The 18,900-nt window shown below is 49.8% G+C and overlaps 1 protein-coding gene across 1 annotated transcript; it reads right to left on the minus strand.

The window, feature by feature from the left end:
• Window positions 1-264: 264 nt before the first annotated feature.
• Window positions 265-17,698, minus strand: SLC17A9 (solute carrier family 17 member 9). The gene is made up of 13 exons (XM_058814840.1): window positions 17,580-17,698; window positions 9,298-9,495; window positions 8,233-8,372; window positions 7,496-7,595; window positions 6,440-6,570; window positions 5,543-5,639; window positions 4,593-4,689; window positions 2,491-2,578; window positions 2,160-2,194; window positions 1,510-1,625; window positions 1,052-1,107; window positions 577-606; window positions 265-489 (listed from the first exon to the last, which is right to left on the minus strand). The coding sequence occupies exons 1-13, from the start codon at window positions 17,660-17,662 to the stop codon at window positions 326-328; spliced, it is 1,335 nt and encodes a 444-aa protein (XP_058670823.1). The 5' UTR covers window positions 17,663-17,698; the 3' UTR covers window positions 265-325.
• Window positions 17,699-18,900: the final 1,202 nt, after the last annotated feature.

Consider the following 18,900-nt stretch of genomic DNA (forward strand, 5'->3'; position numbering starts at 1 on the left):
CAGGCCAGCTGCTTTGGCCACAAGGATATTTGTCCACGAGACACAAACTGGGACAAACTTGTCCCACAAACCATATCCTCGCTGGAGATGTTGAGCTGGTGGCTCTGCAAGTCACCAGCTACAGCCCTGAGCAAAAAAATGAACTCTAAATTTAATCTTCTCCCATGGGTTTCATCCAGACCCATTATGTACTTGGTTTCAGCATTTTTTTTCCTGTTAAAACACCTAAAAAAAAAAAAAAAAAAAAAAAAAAGTAAAATGTTCTTTGGCACTTGTGCAAGAATGATCCATAGATGTGACACTCAGCTGCTTCTTGGGCTCATCCCTAAAGATCCACATACACAGAGTCTGTGTCCACCCTCTGGGCCTCTCCAAACAGGAGGAATGTGCAGAGCCCGATGCTGTTCACAGCTGCCACCAGGTTGAAAACAGAGATCCAGGAGCCAGTGGTCTCAATCAGGTACCCAGCCAGGTACACACAGATGACACCTAGAGAGAAGAGAAAATGCAGAGGCTCTGGGCTGGATCTGCTCTCTGCAGGGAGAGGAAAGGAGGAGCTGCAGGAATGTAATTTACCTAGGAGGGCTCCTCCTGTATTTGCAACCCCTGGAAAGAAAAGATGTGAAAAGAAATTGTGAAAACCCACAGACACGAGAGGTTTCATCAGTGCCACCAACCCCTGGTCTGCATGTTGGGCAAAATGCCTTCGTGACTGTGCAATCACTGACTGGTTTGAGCAGGGATGGACCCTAAAGCTCAGCTCATTCTATTCTATTGCCATGGGCAGGGACTCCTTCCCCTAGCCCAGACACTGCCCAGAGCTGCCCCTGCTCAAACCCTGAGGCTGCTGACCATGTCCCCACCTCTCCAGCACAGAAACCCCACAGAACCCTTACCAAAGAGCATGAAACCCCACAGAGTCCTTACCAAAGAGCAAGAAACCCCACAGAACCCTTACCAAAGAGCAAGAAACCCCACAGAACACTTACCAAAGAGCATGAAACCCCACAGAACACTTACCAAAGAGCATGAAACCCCACAGAACCCTTACCAAAGAGCAAGCCAGCACATGAGGGGGCCAGGTCCTGCACGTTTACTGAGATGCCACTGGTGAGAGACAGAGGGGGAGATCAATGGCTGTTTGAATGGAACATGACTGCTTTTCCATCACTTACACAGTTTGATTTGTCAAACACAAGGAAAGCTCCTGGATGAGAAATGGCACTGGCAGAAGCTGAGAGTAAAGCAGGTGAGTTATCAGAAGAAAAACAATTCAACTCAAAGTGTTCAGTGTTCAATTCCCCTCCTGCTCCATCTCCCTCCTCCTGGCTGGTCCAAGCCCTTCCATGCTAGAGGTTTGCTGGATTATTTCCAAACTCCACCAGCCTCACAGGGTCCCAACCACAATGCTCGGGCAGGTGCCAGTTCTTATTCTCACAGCCAGGTCTCCTCCAGGACCCCAAAATGCCAAATGTGCAGGGACCTGAGGGCCCCCAAGGCTCTCCTCACCTGTGGTTGAAGGTCTGCAGTCCAACAGAGGCTGAGGCAAACACTATTGCTTTGCAGAAACTGGAGGTCTGGCCCAGGCACAAAGCAAAAATGCTTGAGACACCAGAGCCAATGACCTGGAAAAAAGGGAAAATTAAACACCACAGCACGTTTTCTGCAAGAAGAAAGCAACTCCTGCCACGAACAAACTGTTCCCTTTTCCAATGCCATGAGTTTGTGTGCTGCACCCTGTGCTCCTCTTTTTCCCCCCTCAATGTCCTTCTGTGCCAGAGGTGTGTCCAGAGGGATGTGATGCTGCAGAACAGGGGATACACTCTGTTCTCACCCAGCATTTCTATTTTCACCCTTGTATTGTTACTTCCTCAGTACCTAAGGGGTCATTTGGAATAACCAGGGACAGGTTGTGCAAGAAAACCCCTCCAGAGCACTCTCTGTGCTCAAAGCTGCTATTAACCCAGGCTCTGTTCCTCAGCCAGGGTTCTCCTCTGGATTTCCTTTCACACATCCTGAACACCAGGTAATGTGCAAAGGCAGAAAATCCTGTTTCCATCTATAACCCCCAACCCAGCTCCATGCAAGGTCTAGCCTGCCACACAATCAGAGTTTAAGTGGTAACTCAGGTTCCTCTGCCACAGCTCCAGCTCTCTTACCTGCATGAACTTACGAATGGTGATGGTTCTGTACCCTGGAGAAGAAAGAGACACTTGGAGTTAAGCACAGCTCACTTTGCTGTCCAGCAAGGAAACTACAACATCAGTAGATTTCAGATGCCCAAATTTCATCTCCAGGTGGACGAGGTCAAAGAGAGCCCCAAACACATCAATGGGATTTGGACACTGGACAATTTATTCTGCTTTTGTATCAGAACCTCACATTGTTTATTTGCTGGGTCTCCTCCCCATCAACAAGCCCTCCTCCTCCCACCCAGGTCCTCCTCCCACATCCCATAAGAGCTGAGGAAAAGCCATAGAGAGCTCTCACCTTGACTAATTAAATGATCAGACAGAAATCCACTGAACAAGCTCGTCGGAATTGCAACCAGCCAGGGGACTACATTAAACACCCAGCCCTGAAAAGAAGTGAAAACCAAGAAAGATTTGTTGTCAGAGCTGAGTTTGTTTGCAAATATTTTGACAGTCTGTGGTACCTGTAGAAAAGAGAAATAATGAAGCACTCAGGGCTTGTTGCAGCACCAGCACCCCCTTGGCAGAGCCAGCTCTCAGCTGCCCTGTGCCCCAATCCAAGCTCTGTGAGGGAGCAGGTGCATCACAGCCTGTAGCATTTGTAGATTTGTCATTTTTCCTTCTTCCCCAGCAATGCTGCATCCAGGGGAGAGGCAGAAAACTCTGGGAAAGAGGGATTAAGCACAGCAAAGTTCACTGCTCAGCGAGAAGACGTGGTGGGCAGCCACAGAGCCCTGGGAAGCTCAGTGTGGGTTTCCTGTGGGTCCCCAGCAGAGCTGCTGGCAAAATTTCCAGCAGCTTCCAGCTCATTAGCAGCATTACTGTGTGAGGCTGAGGGAGCAGAGCTGGATTTTCTAATGGCAGGATTAGGGAACATTATGAGCACCAACATCCTTCGGCCCATTTTCAATTAAGTGAGCTGCAGCTGTAATCACAGACCATTAGTGGTCAGCTGGATTACAGCTGCTCAGGGGCACTTTGGTGCTGAAATCAGTGTGGGCTGGGGCTGGATTTCATCTCAGCTGGTTGAACCCACTCATCCATGCATGCACCCACCACCCCCAGCATCTCCCCCTTTGCTCAGAGCCCATCACCCTGCAGGGGCATCTCCTCCTCCTGTCTGGCTTTGGGATGTGTGGGAGGGCTGAATGATCTTGGGTTTGAATAACCCTGTTAAAGATGCTCCTGGAAATCACATCAGGGTCCATCTGCATCTTTCCATGCCTTTGAAATCTGGGTCTGGGTCGTTTTTGACAATGTTAGCTCATGGGCTTTGTGGGGTCGTGCTGCCTATTAAGAGCAGCTCAGCACATCAACCTCAGCTTTGTCTCATCACACAGCCCATCACCCTGAGCCAAACCCTGCATCACCTTCACTCAGGTGGCCACAAACAGCTGCCCAGCTCACCTGCAGCAGGCGATTTTGGCACCTGCAGCAAGGGATTTTGGCCAGCAGGTGACCCAGGTTACCCACACTAAGGATTATCACCCATCCTTTAAAACCAAGCAGCCTCAGCCCGTTTCAAACAGCACAAAACTATTATCAGCTGCAGGAGCACTCTATAGAGCATCTTACATAAGGGCACCATGATATAATGCCTAACAGATGGTAAATTACTGCTGCACAAGCACATTACTCGAGGTGCACAGATCTTGTCACAACAATATGTTTGCTGGTTTAACACATGATTTTAATATAAATATCAAGTATGCCATAAAGAGCTTTACATATGTAATATGAAAAGGCATTTGTAAGCAGCTCTGGAAATTGTAAAAAGCTAACAGAGTCATTGTGGAGGAGACTGAGTTTCTGAGAACAAGATGAAAATGCCAGCTCTCAGCCCAGATCAGTACTGCCTGGATTTTTGAAAAATGGGAGTATCGTTTGTGCTGAGGAGAGGGGAGCTTTTGTAGTATTTTTGGAGTGCACATTATTGTTATTAATGGTAATTTTAATTTAATTGTATTGTTATTAATGGTAATTTTAATTAATAATATTTATTATAATTTTTACAGGTAGGCCTGAGCTGTACAATGTTAGTCCAGTTAAAAAGTCTGTAAAAAAACTAGGAGTGAACGGTGGTTATTTTCAACAGCATAACGTCATGAGCTTTGTGCTAGTTGAAAAATTATCTTTTCCTCAGAAGAAAAGCAGTCTAAAACCCAATAAAAGCTGCTCTTCCTGCACCCTTCAGCATCCCTAAACAAGCAACTAGAAACCAGCCTCTGCAACCTGGAGAGATCTCCAAAATCATGAGCAGGGGTGCCATGGCTCCAAACCCCACAGGGCAACCTCCTCCTGCTCTCACCAAATCCCTCTGCCATCCTCTTCCTCACCTCCACCCCCTTTTGGCAGGCACCTCCTTTGAGCAGCAACGCCCCTGCTTTGGAGCCAACCCACCTTGGAGTCGGGAAAGGTTTCCTTGAAGAATGTGGGCAGCCAGGAGAGCAGGGTGAAGAAGGTGCTGGCCGTGCAGAGCTGGGCGATGATGACAGCCCTGCAAAGACACAGCTGAGAGGGAACAGTCAGCAGGGACAGGTCATGGGGCCTGGGAAAGGGAGGGCACTCCAGGTGTCAGCTCCTCACAGAAACCCCGGAGATTTTTGTCATGGAGAGCTACTCCTTTTGGCTTCCTGAGATTTTTGTCACAGCTGATTTTCAGCTTCAGATTGTCGCTGCTTTCAGCTTTCTCCTTGCAGCTGGTTCCTTGCTGCCCCACCACACAGCCCCGGGGCCAGGTGAGGTTAATTGAGGCACTAATTATGCCACTGCATTTCCCTTCCAGCCCTGCAGGAGCCCTCCTACTCCAAGAGGTGGTGTTTAGGGTTTTCTAGGGTTATTCAAGGCAGGAATGGGTTTGCTGCCCTGCACCCCCATCATCCTCCTCCTCCCTGCCTTAAAACAGCCCTTGGGAACACTCCTGGAGAGGCTTCAGTACTCACTGCAGCATCCCAGAGGGAAAATGGCCATTAAAAAGATGTTTGGCAGCAATGAAAACACAGCCTGTGCCACCCAGGGCCCCTGAGCAGCACTTGTTAGGAGCCCATTACAATCAGCATTTCCAACAAGACCCGTGGAAAATATTCCTCTGGAGGAGCACAGGACTCATCCAGGGGAACAGCCTGGGAAGGAGAAAGATTTGCCAGCAACATTCGAGCCTGACAGCCCTGTGGGCAGAACATAAACCACCTTTGCTAAGCTTACCTTTGCAGCTCTTTATTTATACTGAAGGAATTAGAAAACTGGTTCTGCTTCTCAAATATACAAAACCCACAGAGGCAGAAGAAATAAGCCCAGAGAGGAGAAAAGAGAGGATGCTGCCAGCCTGGCCAATGCATGCAGCTGCCTACCAGATCGGTGCCTTCCTGAACAGCTGCTTCCAGGGAACTTTGGTCTGCTTGGGCACTGAGAGGCCTCTCGTTAAATAGTTCATGGGGATGGTGAGTTCTGCAGGGAAGAAAACACCCCAAGGAAAGGTGTGGTCAGTAATTCCCTGTGCAGCCCTGGGACACTGCTCTACAACCACTTGTAATCTCCTTCTAGCCCTTGGTTTTTTGGCTCCACCAGTGTTGAATGCTCATGGAAACACCTTGTTACACTAAATTTTTTCCACACCCCTCCCCACCCAGCCACCTTCACCCATGTGTTTTATCTCTTTTATAATTAAACAAAAGTCCTTTGATAGAGATTGGGTTTGGATTCTGTGCAGCACCAGGCACACACCCAGCTCCCAGTGAGCTGAGTTCCTACATGCCACACTCACCCTAATAATGCTGTAGCCAGGTGTAATGGTTTGTCCATATGTGGAATTACTCCTAGGCAGTTATTTGGGAAGAGATATTGTGGATTAACTGGTTTTAAAAAGCTCTATGTGTAGATGCTCTTAGTTTGGAGTAAGTATCTTGTCCTGCTTTAGCTTAATCCACTTTGAAGATCATGCTCTGTTTTGTGTTTTCACTGGTGCTTAAAGAGTACTGAGGAGCCAGATCAGGCTCTCAGCAATGATATAATCCAGCATGGGACTTGAAATAGGAAATCAGCATTGCAAGAGCTCAAATCCTGGTTTTTGGGTTGGGGATCTTGGGTGAGACACAGTGTGTGTTACAGAACACATCTGAGCAAAAGCTTTGTGTAAAACCAGCCATGATCTGGGAAACACACAGGATTTGCAGAAATAATGGAGAGGAATCACTTAGTTCCCAGATTCCTGGGAACACTGCCAGCCCCAGGGACGCAGCTGGACTCACCTTTCTCACTCAGGAGGTATTTGCAGGTGCAATAAACCCAGAGCAGAGTGAGCAAACCAGAGAAGTAGAAAACGCTTTCCCAGCCGTACCAGTCCAGGAGGAGAGATCCTGCAGCACCAATCAGCAGCGTTCTGCAAGGGACAGCACTCAGATTTACTGGCCTGGCTGAGAGCTCAGAATGAGCACATCAGTGGGACACTGTCCCTGGGGTCAACACTGCTGTCACCGAGCCACAGAACCCTAAAATTATTTGGGTTGGAAGGGATCTTAAAGCTCATCTTGTCCATGGGCAGGGACACCTTGCACTATCCCAGGTTGCTCCAAACCCCATCCAAGCTGGTCTTGGGCACTTCCAGGGATGGGGCAGCCACAGCTTCTCTGGGCAACCTTCTCAGCACCCTCACAGGGGAGAATTTCTCAGTCACTGCACGTGTGGGTGCTGCCACCAGTCCCACCTCTGCAACCTGTCCTGTTCCCTGGGTGGCATCTCAGGCCAGATCCTCACTGGCAGGAGAAATCCCAAAGGGACCTCACCCTCACCTGCCCCTCACTGAAAAATGGTCACTGGGGAAAGGAGGTTGGTGGTGTGCAGTATCCCAGAGAATGTTTAAAGCAGCAAAAGAAATGAGAACATTGGAAAACTAAGTGATTCAACACAGTGATATTTCTATTTGGCTTTTAAGCAGCTTTTCTATTTAGAAAGGAAATTCTGATGGAGATCAGCAGAGATGGAGAAGTTCTATTCTTCCCATCTATCAGAGAGGACAGGTGACCAGTGTCAGGCTCTTCCTACTGAATTGGGCTGTTTCCCACAGTAATTAAATGCTGCAAACAGCCTTCAAAGTCTGGTTTGAAAAGAAAGAGAAAACAACTCATGAATCCTTGGCAGGCAGGACAGCAACTGCCTGAGGCTTCCTCAGCTGCAGCAGGAGTCCTTGAGGACCCGTGCATCCACATGTACTTTGGGCTGTGAGTTTTGCCTCCAACTGTTTAATGGCATTTCATCAGATGGGATGTCCAGAGCTGTCAGTGCTTCTCAGAGGCCTCTGAACTCACCCAAACTGGGATCCAGTCCCCACTGTGCTGTAGGTGAAGGCTCGCTCACTCTCCCGGACCCTCTGGGACAGCAGGCTGGCCAGGGAGGGGAAATACACCCCTGAGAGAAACAGCAGCAAGGCAGGGAGCAGTCAGGCACAAAAAAAAAAAAAAAAAAAAAACAAATTTAAAAGATCCAGAGTGAGCAAAACAGTGAGACAAAGCAGCAAAATTTTTGTCAAATTCAAAACATGGATATAAAATAAACTGAGTGGATCCGTCGCCATCAAAAGTTTTTTTGTGCCTTCTCCATAATCCCCTTCCATCATCACCACTGCTACTGTAAATCCATCAGTGCCAATGCACTTCCCAGTGCTGCAGCTTGGCAAGAGGGAAGGAAAATCAAGTTATCCAAAAGTTTTGGCAAGGGCCAATTTTCTCTGAGTGTTTTGAAGGAGTTTTAAAATGTGGAAAACCAAACACGACCAGAGATGATTTCCGAAGCCAGCAGCCCCTGTCTGGCAGAGAGATTTCTACAGGGAAATGACTTGTCAGTGACTTTCTCTAGAAATGTCACTGGTTTTTCCCATGAAGTTCTGGATGTGGAGGCTGTTTTGGGGCAGAGAATTGCTCAGACACCCATGGGAAGGGTTCATGCACTGCAAACCACAGGACTTGCATCTCAATGTGCTGCACATGAGCCTCTGTGCAAGGAGGCCACTGCACACTCATGGACAGGCTCAGGACAGGGGTCTCACCTTGCAGCAGCCCCATGAGGAACCTGGAGGAGGTCATAAAAACCAGATGGGCTGAGGTGATGTGGGTGAGCAGCGGGGTGAGCACTGTGAGGAACCCCCAGGCTGACGCTGAAAGGAGGAGAACTTTCTCACCTCCTATTCTGGAAGAGAGAAAACACATTATCACCAACAGCAGGGCAAAAGGGCAAAGTCCAAAGGGCAAAGTCCTCGAGCCCAGACTCAAGTGCCCTTCCTTGTTTAACCTGTTTTTGAGATCAACCTTTTGGTCAAACCTGTTCTTCTCTTGGCTCTTGAGGAGTAGCTCTGACCTTTTCCCTTCCCACCTCCTGCCAGCCCTGCCCATCCAACTGATCCCAGAGATCTCACAGCACTCAACTCTCTGATGATGATGAAGGGGAAGCCCAACTGCTGCCACTGTTCTGCTTCTCTTAACCAGTGATGCTGTTTTCCATTTGCTCTTTTGCAATCCTCTGCTCTGCCTTCTGCCATTCAGGTTTCTCCGGGTGTTTTCTTGCAAACTCTTAAGGACCTCAATTAAATAGCACAGTGCACTTCACAGATAATGCATCCCTTCCAGGCATGTGCTCCTCACAAAAGATTTCATAGAAAAGCTCTCTCACTAAGAATAGATTGGCTGGGGAAAGGGACCCAAGCAGGTAATGATTCAGATCCTCCCTTACAGCCAGCTGGGGAAATTGTTTGCTTTTTAATTCATATGACACAATGGAGACAGTTTTTCTAAACATGATGGAAACAGTGCATGGGGACTTGCTCAAGAAAAGAATGTAGGGCAGAGACTGGAAATGCTGAACTGAAAACAAAGATCATCTGTACAGATCAGATCAAACAAGCTGTATTTACAAAATCCTAGAACTTGCAGGGATGAGACATCCACAGCTTCTATCTGGCCACTCTAAAGTACCCACATCCCTTCTCAGCCAGAGCTTCTCCCCATGGACACACTGGAGCCTCCAACCCATCACTGGGGTCTGGAACTGAAACTGAGGGGTCAAAACCAAGCTAAGCGCCATCAAACCAAGAAAACATGAGAATAATTTCCAGTACTGGTCACTGATGTGTCCTCCAACAATCTGTGTCAAGCAGTATCCCCAGAAGAAGCTGCTGAGCACGACCCCAAACTGCTTCTTGTCCCAGTCGAAGTAGGAGCTGAGGGCCACGGCGCAGATGGGCACGGTGACACGGGCACAGTAGAGCAGGCACGTCCCCAGCAGCAGCATCGCTGTCCACACACGGCATTCAGGCCTGCAGGGAGGGACAGGAAGGTGGGACAGGGCAGGGGGGATGCTGGGCCCCTGCTGTGGGTCCCTGCACAGCCAGGGTTTAGGGGTCTGTGGTGGTGTTTACAGGGTTTTTAGGATGAGAGAAAAGACAAAGATATGACTGTATTTCAGAAGGCTTGATTTATTATTTTATTATATATATTACATTAAAACTATACTAAAAGAATAGAAGAAAAACTTCTCATCAGAAGGCTGGCTAAGAATAGAAAAGAATGAATAACAAAGGCAGCTGTCCCAGACTCTCTGTCCGAGCCAGCTGACTGTGATTGGCCATTAATTAGAAACAACCACATGAGACCAATCACAGATGCACCTGTTGCATTCCACAGCAGCAGAAAACCATTGCTTACATTTTGTTCCTGAGGCCTCTCAGCTTCTCAGGAGGAAAAATCCTAAGGAAAGGATTTTTCATAAAAAGATGTCTGCGACAGGGGTCAGCCTGGCTTTGCCAGCCGAGTCTGTCTGGATAAAATGAAGGTCAGCACAAGTCCCCCCAGGCACAGCGGTGCTGACACAGAGTGCATCCCATCTGCTGGCTTTTAGGAATGATGCCAGCTTCATCCCAAACACTATTGGAGTCCAGCAGCAAATGTCTGTCCATAGGCTGCAAAGTGCAATGGGCTGCTCGGACATCACTGGCTGCAGATGGAGGGAAAGATGGGAAGGAACCTGGTTTGTTACCCCCAAACAAGAAACTGTTCTTTAAAAGTTAAGGATAACAAAGGAAAGGTCAGGGCATGACATTGGAAGCACCTGCATGAGACACACCTCTTGGAAGCAAACATCAGTTATTTGGCATTTCTACCCATTCCCCAGGGGAGGTGCTTTGTGTGTTACCTACTAAAAGGAGGGATATGCAGGAATTCTTTAGAGAGACAGGACTTGAGGGGCCTGAAGAGCTCAGAGAGATAAGCAAAATAATTAAGTCTGGACAGATAAGAAATTTTAGATAATAAGAGTGAAAATATGTTAACAGAATATATATTTCTGGGGTGTGAATTCTCAGCATCAAGAAAAGGGCTCCTACAGGAGTAAGTGAGAAGCAAGCCAGTGATAACTTGTGGAGAAAACAAACACATTTTGCTGCAAATGTCAGGTAAATCCCTCTGCCTTCCCTCAGCCATGCCACTTTGGGTGCCCCCTTTGCCAGTGAATTACAGAGTTAAAAGCTGAGTAAGAACACCCACTATTGGTACTACTTGTGTTTGATTATTTCTCTGCCCAGAGGCCAGAGCACAAAGCACTGAGCTAACAGACTCTGTGCTCCAGGGGAATTCACTGTACCAGGGCAGTAACCCCTGGGCTTTCCAGCCTGCTGAACACACCCACCCTCCATGTGGGAAACAACCCGGGTCACCTTCTACATCAAACAGAGAGCTGGTTTCTCTGTCTTGGAATGATGATAAATGTGGGTTAATCCACACAGCACAACCCTATTTATAAAGGTGTAAGTGGGCCCTCACAGAGGGGGAGGTGAAGGAACAATGAAAAGCAGAACAGGTGAACCTGCTGGAGATGGATTTATTGCTGTTTCCTGACAGGGCAGATAAGCAGCTCAGGGCTAACCTCTGGCAGGAGGAACTGGAAGTGTTTCAGGTGGTGTTTAGAGGGCTGGAACTGTTGTTACTGTGCACACGCACGAGTGCACAAAATAACACAGAAAGTGGCAAACCTCACGTCTCTTTGCTGGAGGAATGAGTAACCAGGGCTTGACCTGCCTCAGTCATTCCAACAAGCTGGGAAATGCTCTCAGAGCCCCTCCTGGGCTTACCCTGAAAGGAAGTTATATTCACTCATATCTCCATTTGCTGCAAAACCAAAGGTGGGCTGGTTTTTAATCACCCCCAGCCAGTTCCAGCTCCACCGACCCCAGCCTGCCACAGAAAAGCACAGGGAAATCAAAGGCTCCAGGACACTGCATGGCTGGGTCAGAGAAACCCCAGCAGGACAATGCAACAGGAGTTTTTGGGTGTAAATCCCCCATCAAAGGCAGAGGGCAGGTGGGGATAACCACCATGGAAAACCTTTCAGGGATAGGATGTTTGCAGGCACAGCTCCTGCTGCCAGTCCAGGCCATAATCTCTGCTATCTCCAGGAGCACTGCACTGATAAATTTGAGCTACTGAACGTGCAATCGAGGTGATGGAGTAAAGCACAGCAGGCAGTGATGTGTGGAGGCATTTTCTTTTATTTAGCCACCAAGATAGTTTGTAAATTGTACTTTTCCCTTGAAGCAAAGGGAGACCTTCATGAGCTTTCACTGGAGTGGGGCTGAGCTCTCTCTCTCCAGTCATTCAGAATAACCTGCAGCTATCCTGATAAGCACAGCAGCATTTTATTACCAGATCAAGAGTTCTTCCTTTATCCTAAAGCCTGTATAACTCTGCAAGGTGTAAGAGGGAGAGAATAAGACCTAAGCATCTCAAGGATTCTTTACTCCATTTCTCTCAAGAAGCCTCTCCAGCTGATGTTCTGACAAAACTCCAGGGATACATTTTTCTCTTGACTTTTATTTTTATTCCACAGTACTAAATAAATCTCTGGGTGTATGACACACTCTCAATGTTCTTTTTGACTACTACTCCATTCTATATTCTCTTCCTTTATGTTTAATTAAATCAGTAGGGATTATGCCCACAACAAGTGGGGAACATAATGATGGCTTCAGTCTACCCCTTCCTCTCTAGGCAGCACATCCAGCTAGGAAAATCCATGCAAAGACTATGAGTGTCAAATGTAATCAGTAGCTGCTCACACCCACCTGGAAGCATGGCAGGAATGATTTCCCTGCAAGGACAATGACGTGCTTGCATCACAGGAAAGAGCTTTGTAAATGCATTTTCTCCTAATTATAGTTATCACAGAGGCTGCAAATGACTCAACGTTCTGCTCAGTGCAAAACAACAACAGCAGAGGTTACACTGGAGGAACCTAGACTAGCACAAAGACAGGAATTAAACCCCTCCTTTCAGAGCCCAGGAATAGTGACAAATCAAACAGAAGTTTTTGTGGGTGACATCAGCCATCTGAGAAGTGAAACCTCACCAGGGGTAGCAGATTAAATCTAACCCATCCCCTGGTGAGGGAGGGAGACAGAATGTGCTGCAGATAACCAGCCTAAGTCAGAGCACAGGAAATCACAGCCACTGCTGTCACTGGTGCCACCAGCCTGATTCACCCTCCAGCATCTCCCACCAAGATCCCTGGGCCAGTCCTGGCTGTATGTGACAGGCACTTCTGTGAGAGGGGCCAGAAAGGGGCCAGCCCTCCACACCGTTGGCAGGGAATCTCTGGAGCTTTTCTGGAGCCACTGAACTGATGTAACCTGGTGCTGAGTGATGGCAGTGGCTCCTCAGTGCCCAGCCTGATGTGCAATCCCCTCCTCCCCACAGGAGACAGGCACTGCAGGTGCATCCCCTCCTGCACACCACCGAGACCTTCTTCACTGAGCAAAGCAGCCATGCAGCCAGAAACACTTCCTATTTCACAAACCTCCAACCACCACCCAGACTATAATTAACCCAAGCCCTTATGACTCTTCCTGGGTGGCTTTTTGAGGCAGCCCTGTCTGATGTCCCTTGGTTCTCCCCCTCCAAATGCAGCCTTGGACACTGGGTGGAAATGTCTTTGCTTCCAAGCATCCCCTGACTTCCCTGAGACCCAGCTCCCACCAACCAAATGGATCCCCCAGTCAGGGCACAGTGGTTAGGATGGATTTTTCAAGGATGCCTGAGATCCCCAAAGGGGCAAAAGCAAGCTGAGCTGTCTGGCAGCCCAAGCAGAGCCAGCAGCACAGGGTATCTTTATTTGCAGTGTGTTTTCCTGCTGGAGGAATTTCTCCAGTAGATGCCACAGAGCAAATATTTATCCAACTTTTATTTCTCTTGCCTCGCCTCCCTCCTTTTCCCCGGTCTGCAGGGCTCTGGCAGACACTCAGGTCGCTGTTGAGATGGACTCTCTGGGGCTCAGGCTGTCAATTACATCCCAGTTTAGCCCCTCCAAGGCACGAGTCAGGACCCCCAGGTATTTTCAGGTGCTCACAGAGCTGTGTTAGACTGCACGACTACGAACAGCGTGTCCCAGCAACAGCTCTTGGCCAGAAGCCATCTGCAATATCTGTGGGTGTTTTCCATCCCTGCAAGGAGAACTGGGAACTGCAGCTCCTGATCTGCACAGGATGGGCACCATCAGCAGAGCACAACACCCACCTCCCAGGGAGGGCATCTCCACCTCAGTTCCCCTCTCTAAAAAGAGACCAGGAACAGTTCCTGGGGGGTGCAGGGAGAACACGTCAGTGCAGTCACCCCCTGTGCCCCCAGCCCTCCCACTGCCCCAGCCACCAGCAGGGGACACTCCCCAGGCCCTGGCAGGAGCCCAGGGCAGGATGGGGATGAGCCCACAGCGTGGTACTGAGCTCCCAGCCATGGCACCAGCTCCAAACCAGCACACCCAGCACACCCAGCAGCCCAAGCTGAGGCCACCCCCACCCAGGGGAATGTCCCCAGCACTGGCAGCTGGTGCCTGTGGTCCCCTTGTCATCCATGGTGTGTCCACACTTCCCTCATCACCCATTTCCAGGCCCATGGGATCATCTTCCCTCAAAAACACTCTTCTCCAGCTTCCCTGCCTAAAGCTTTAATTTACAATAATCTCCAGCACAAGCAGGACTGACTGACGTGGCACCAACACAGCAGCCATGCAGACACCCCTGTACCAGGAGATAATGCCCAGGTTGGTATTTTTAACCCTGTTTGACAGTCCTTTCACTTCTAATTCTTTTTTTTTTTCTCAACAATTTTTCCATCAAAATCTAACATGCTTGTCAAGAGAGAGGCTTGGAGTAATTCCCCCTCCCTCCTCAAGCAGATTTTGTCATGCTCTAGACCAGCTCCAAGCTAATGATTTGTCACTGTCAAAACTAGCTTTGGGGTTTAGGGGAGAGTTGTTGGATTTTTTTTTCCCAATCCAGCTAGCAGCCAAGAGGAGCAGCACAGAGGACACAGGGCTTTTTTTCCTGGGAAAGCTGCTGGCTTCCTGTCCGCCTCCTGTGCTCAAGCTCCCTCCACAGAGCTGCAGATGGCAACAAAGTAGTGTTCAGCAAACGAGCTCTGGGTTTATTCCCTCTCTTCATTTCTTGCTTTCGGCAAAAGCAAAGATGAAATTAAATTTCAGCAGCTCATATGAGCTGGAAGTAGTTGTTGAGTCCAGGTGGAGGTGGTGAGAAGACACAATAATAAAGCAGAGGCGTGCTTTGCACACTGATCTGAGGGCATCCATGGATCAGCCAGGAATGAAATGTGTGCCCTGCTTATGTTTTCCAAGTGAAAAAAGTTCTCAGCAAAGTCACTATTAAACCCAGGGTGAGGAACTTGTAAAACAAAAATCCCAACCACTAAAAATACCCCAAATACCCAACTAAAGCTGCAACATCATGTTGACAAAAGATGAGGGCACAGAACTCAGAAAAAACAACTGGCTGTTGTCTCTGGGCAAAGATCAGGTGACTGGAGATCAGCCTGTGGCCGAGGGTAGGACTCCTTTTATCTCTGGAGCTTAAAGAAACTTTCATAATCACCCTTTGTCTTCAGGTGTAGCCGGAGGCTGGAGATGCAGAGTGGCTTCAGGAGTCATTCGCTTTCCCAGGGCACAGTGAGTTTTTCATGCTGCATTTCTCTCCTGGAGGCACCATCCAAAATGTGAACCCCACATCCAGAGCTGGATCTGCTTTGTGTGCAGCGACTCATTTCTCTTTTCACTGCTTTGGTCTTCCCTCAGTCAAACCAGAGATGCTTAAACCCATCCACTGCCCGAGGGGTCCTGCTTTGGCATGTCAGGATCATCATTAAGAAATGCTCTCTAACTGTCCAGATGTGCTACAAAAGCATGAAGGCTTTTTCAAGCCCCGAACAGAAATCCCCAAGTGCTGCTCTTGGAAGAGATGTGTGATAATGGAGCCATTGGAAACCTGCAGAAAAGTTTGGGAAAGGCAGGCAGGAGAAAACACAAGGCAAGAAGAGTGGAAGAGGAAAGAGAAGCCAGTTGGAGAAAGGGAGGACAAAAGAAGAAGCAGCATGAACAAAGATGGAAAAATAAACCTGCCAAGATAAGTTTTTATCTCTCCTGGCTCTGACAGATCTTGGAAGGCTGCCTGGCATGTCTTTTGTTGGAGCATGAAAGGAGAGCCCATGTCACTTCCCCCACTTGATAACACCTTGCCCCCATGGCAGCAACTCGCTTCTTGGGAAATATGGAAATTGTTTATTTGCATATACTGTTCACAAATTGTCCACCAAATTCACTTCACCCAATGAGGTAGTTTATACAACTTGACTAACCTGCTCCAATGATCTGGTCGTTCATTCCCCCTTTTTGCTCCTCCTTACTCAACCTCCACCTGCCCAGTTTACTTGAGGCCATAAAACCTCCATAAACCCTCCCCAAAGAAGGGCTGTGACCACCTCTGTGTCTACACTAAACAATGGGGACATGATCTCAGCTGCTGTGAACTACAGCAATATAGATAATGATCTGAGGTGCCTTAGGGTTATCCTGCTGCTCCTTCCCATTAACGGGATTCTCTCAATTATTAGCAGCACTTAGCACGGTCAGGATCACTCAAAATGTCAGTCTCGATCAACAGGTTGTTTTCATCCCTTTTGTTTTGGAAAGTGTTATCTATGTTTTGCATTTTTCCGAAGAGATTTGAGAAACAGGAGAGCTTGTTCTGGTCAAATTCTTTTTTTTTTTTTTTTTTTTTTTTTCCTAGAGGAGAAGCCTATAAACTAAAGTTTTTCCTCGTGAAAATCTGGTGTGAGGTCGGTCCCACCACTCCCAATTCTCAAAGACTTAGGTAAAAGTTATCAGGCGGGAGACAGACGAGGAGTTTTCCTAAGCGCTTTAGGGGGAAAGAACCTTCAAATGTTAAGCGCCTCTGTGCCAAAGGTCTTCTTTAAGACCCACCGCGTTAGTCAGAGCGAGCGTGGGTTTGATGAGACATCCCAGTCTGTGAGTGCAGGAGGATTCCCCCTCGGCACAGCAGTTCAGAGCCGAACTGCCCCTGCAGAGAGCCACGGGTGAGAAACACCACCTCATCCCGGGGCAATCCCTCCCCTGGCCCCGCGTCCCTGTGCTTTGGCACGGGTGTCTGTCTGTCCTGCGGCTGTCCCGCTGTCCTGCCAGGACGGGGTCCCCGCAGTGTGACCCCAAGGCGAGGGGAAGGGGGAGCCCCAGGGCTGGGCACCACGGTGGCAGCCGCACATCAGCCAGCAGAAACCGAGCCGGATTTCTCAAGCACAGGGAGTCCCAGCTTGGAAAAGCCTCTGACCATGAATTCCAGCTGCCCCACTGGTACTTTGGAATCATCATCTCACCAGATGGGAGAAGGGGCTGATCCTGAGTCTTGGTGCTGGATGAATTTGCCAAGGAGGCAGAGAGGAGCAGCATCGGACAACGAGTCACCCTGCCTTTGCCTGTGCCCCTGCTGTTAGGAGTGCCCACCGGAGCTTTAACTGCATTTTAAGTATTTTAATGACTTTGCATCAAGAGCGGTTCTTGCTGTCTAGCTGCTGCCCAGCTCCTATTCCAGACTTTATCTCAATGAATGACTATCGCCAGTACAAACATCCCCACTGGAACGCTTCGATAAGAACCTCATAGCGGTTTTGTATTTGATTCGCTGATTACAGGCCAGAAATAAGCTCAATAGTTTTTGTTTTTTTTTTTTTTTTTTTTCCCTGTTTTTCACCGTAATTCCCTATCTTCCCCCTTCCTTCTACCGTCCCTGCTGCAGTCCGGAGGAGTGAGACAGCGGGGCGGTGGGACCGTGTCCCTCCCGGAGGGCAGCAGCGACACAGGGACGGGAGGGGAGCACCAAGCTCCTCCGGAATCGCCTCTCCGGGAGCGCTGCGGGCCGCCCGACCGCCTCCATCCCGGAGCCGCATCTTTCCCGGGAGCTGCGGGGACCGAGGATGCGGGGAGGGCACCGGGGAGTCCCGGAGAGCGCCGCCAGCAGCGGAGCGCCTTTCCCGGGAGCGGCTCCAGCCTTACCTGGACCAGTAGGGCTCGGTGCCGCCATCCCGCCTCATGCCGCTGCCCGGGGGCACATTCCTGCCGCCGCCCCCCGCGGCCATGCGGGCAGCGCCTTCCGCCTCCCCGGCTCACATCGCGGCCCCGCCGCCGCTCCCGCCCCCGCCGGGCCGCGGCCACGTGTCAGCGCCTCCCGCCGCCCCCGCCCGCCGCACCGCGCCGGGAAGTCCCGCCCGGGCCGGAGCCGGTGCCGCTCTGCCAGCCCCGGAGCCGGGGAGATCCGGAAGGGCAGGTGCCGGCACCGGCGAACCGCGGGGTTCCGCTCGTTCCCTGTGCTCCGGTCATTGCTGACACCCCCAGCGGGCACAGCGGGGGCACGGAAAGAGGGGACGCAGCAGGGTTTGTCCTTCTGCTCCCGTACCTGGACAAGGAATAGTCTCCGTTCATTACTCACACCCCCAGCGGGCACAGAAAAGGGATGGGGCAGGTTCTGTCCTTCTGCTCCCATACCTGGGCAGGGAATAGCTCTGGTCATTGCTGACACCCCCAGCGGGCACAGCGGGGGCACGGAAAGAGGGGACGGAGCAGGGTCTGTTCTGCTCCCATACCTGGGCAGGAAATAGCTCCGGTCATTGCTGACACCCCCAGCGGGCACAGCGAAAGAGGGGACGGAGCAGGGTCTGTTCTGCTCCCATACCTGGGCAGGGAATAGCTCTGGTCATTACTGATACCCCCAGCGGGCGCAGCGAAAGAGGGGACGGAGCAGGGTCTGTCCTTCTGCTCCCGTACCTGATCCCTGCTCCCGCTGCTCTGACGGGTTTGCCAGCAGAAAAGTCTCTGCTTCTGCTTTTTAAGGATTAGAAGCGAGTATAACGTTCGCTTCCGAAGATAAAATAAATAGGGATGAGTGGTGTTGCAGCTTGATTTATGTCTGTTGGATAGAGGCGCTGCTTTGCTGTATCTGAAAGAGATAATCAAACTCATTTGTGGAAATAAATAATTGAAATTATGGCTATCTCAGTCCGCAACAAAAGGACTCGTGACTCACTTTAAGATCATGAACCAGCAGGCTGGAGGAGCCTTGTTGAGGCATCGTTCAGGTGATGCTGTGGCCGGTTTCAGCCTGGAAGCTGGAACGGCAAAACTTCGGGTGAGCAAAGGATGGAGGAGCTCCCGCACAGCCCGAGCAAGGTCGTGCATGGCCCCTGGGAAAGGTACCAGAGATGCTGGGATGCACCCAAACGCGCAGGTGCAGGGCAGACACCTCCTGTCTGCTATTCCTGCAGCCAGAAACCTCTCCATCCTCGGTGGAATGAAGCCTTTAGCAGACTAATGTTTAGGT

The sequence above is a fragment of the Ammospiza caudacuta genome, chromosome 15 (assembly GCF_027887145.1).
Source record: "Ammospiza caudacuta isolate bAmmCau1 chromosome 15, bAmmCau1.pri, whole genome shotgun sequence".
NCBI classification, from domain to species: Eukaryota; Metazoa; Chordata; class Aves; order Passeriformes; family Passerellidae; genus Ammospiza; species Ammospiza caudacuta.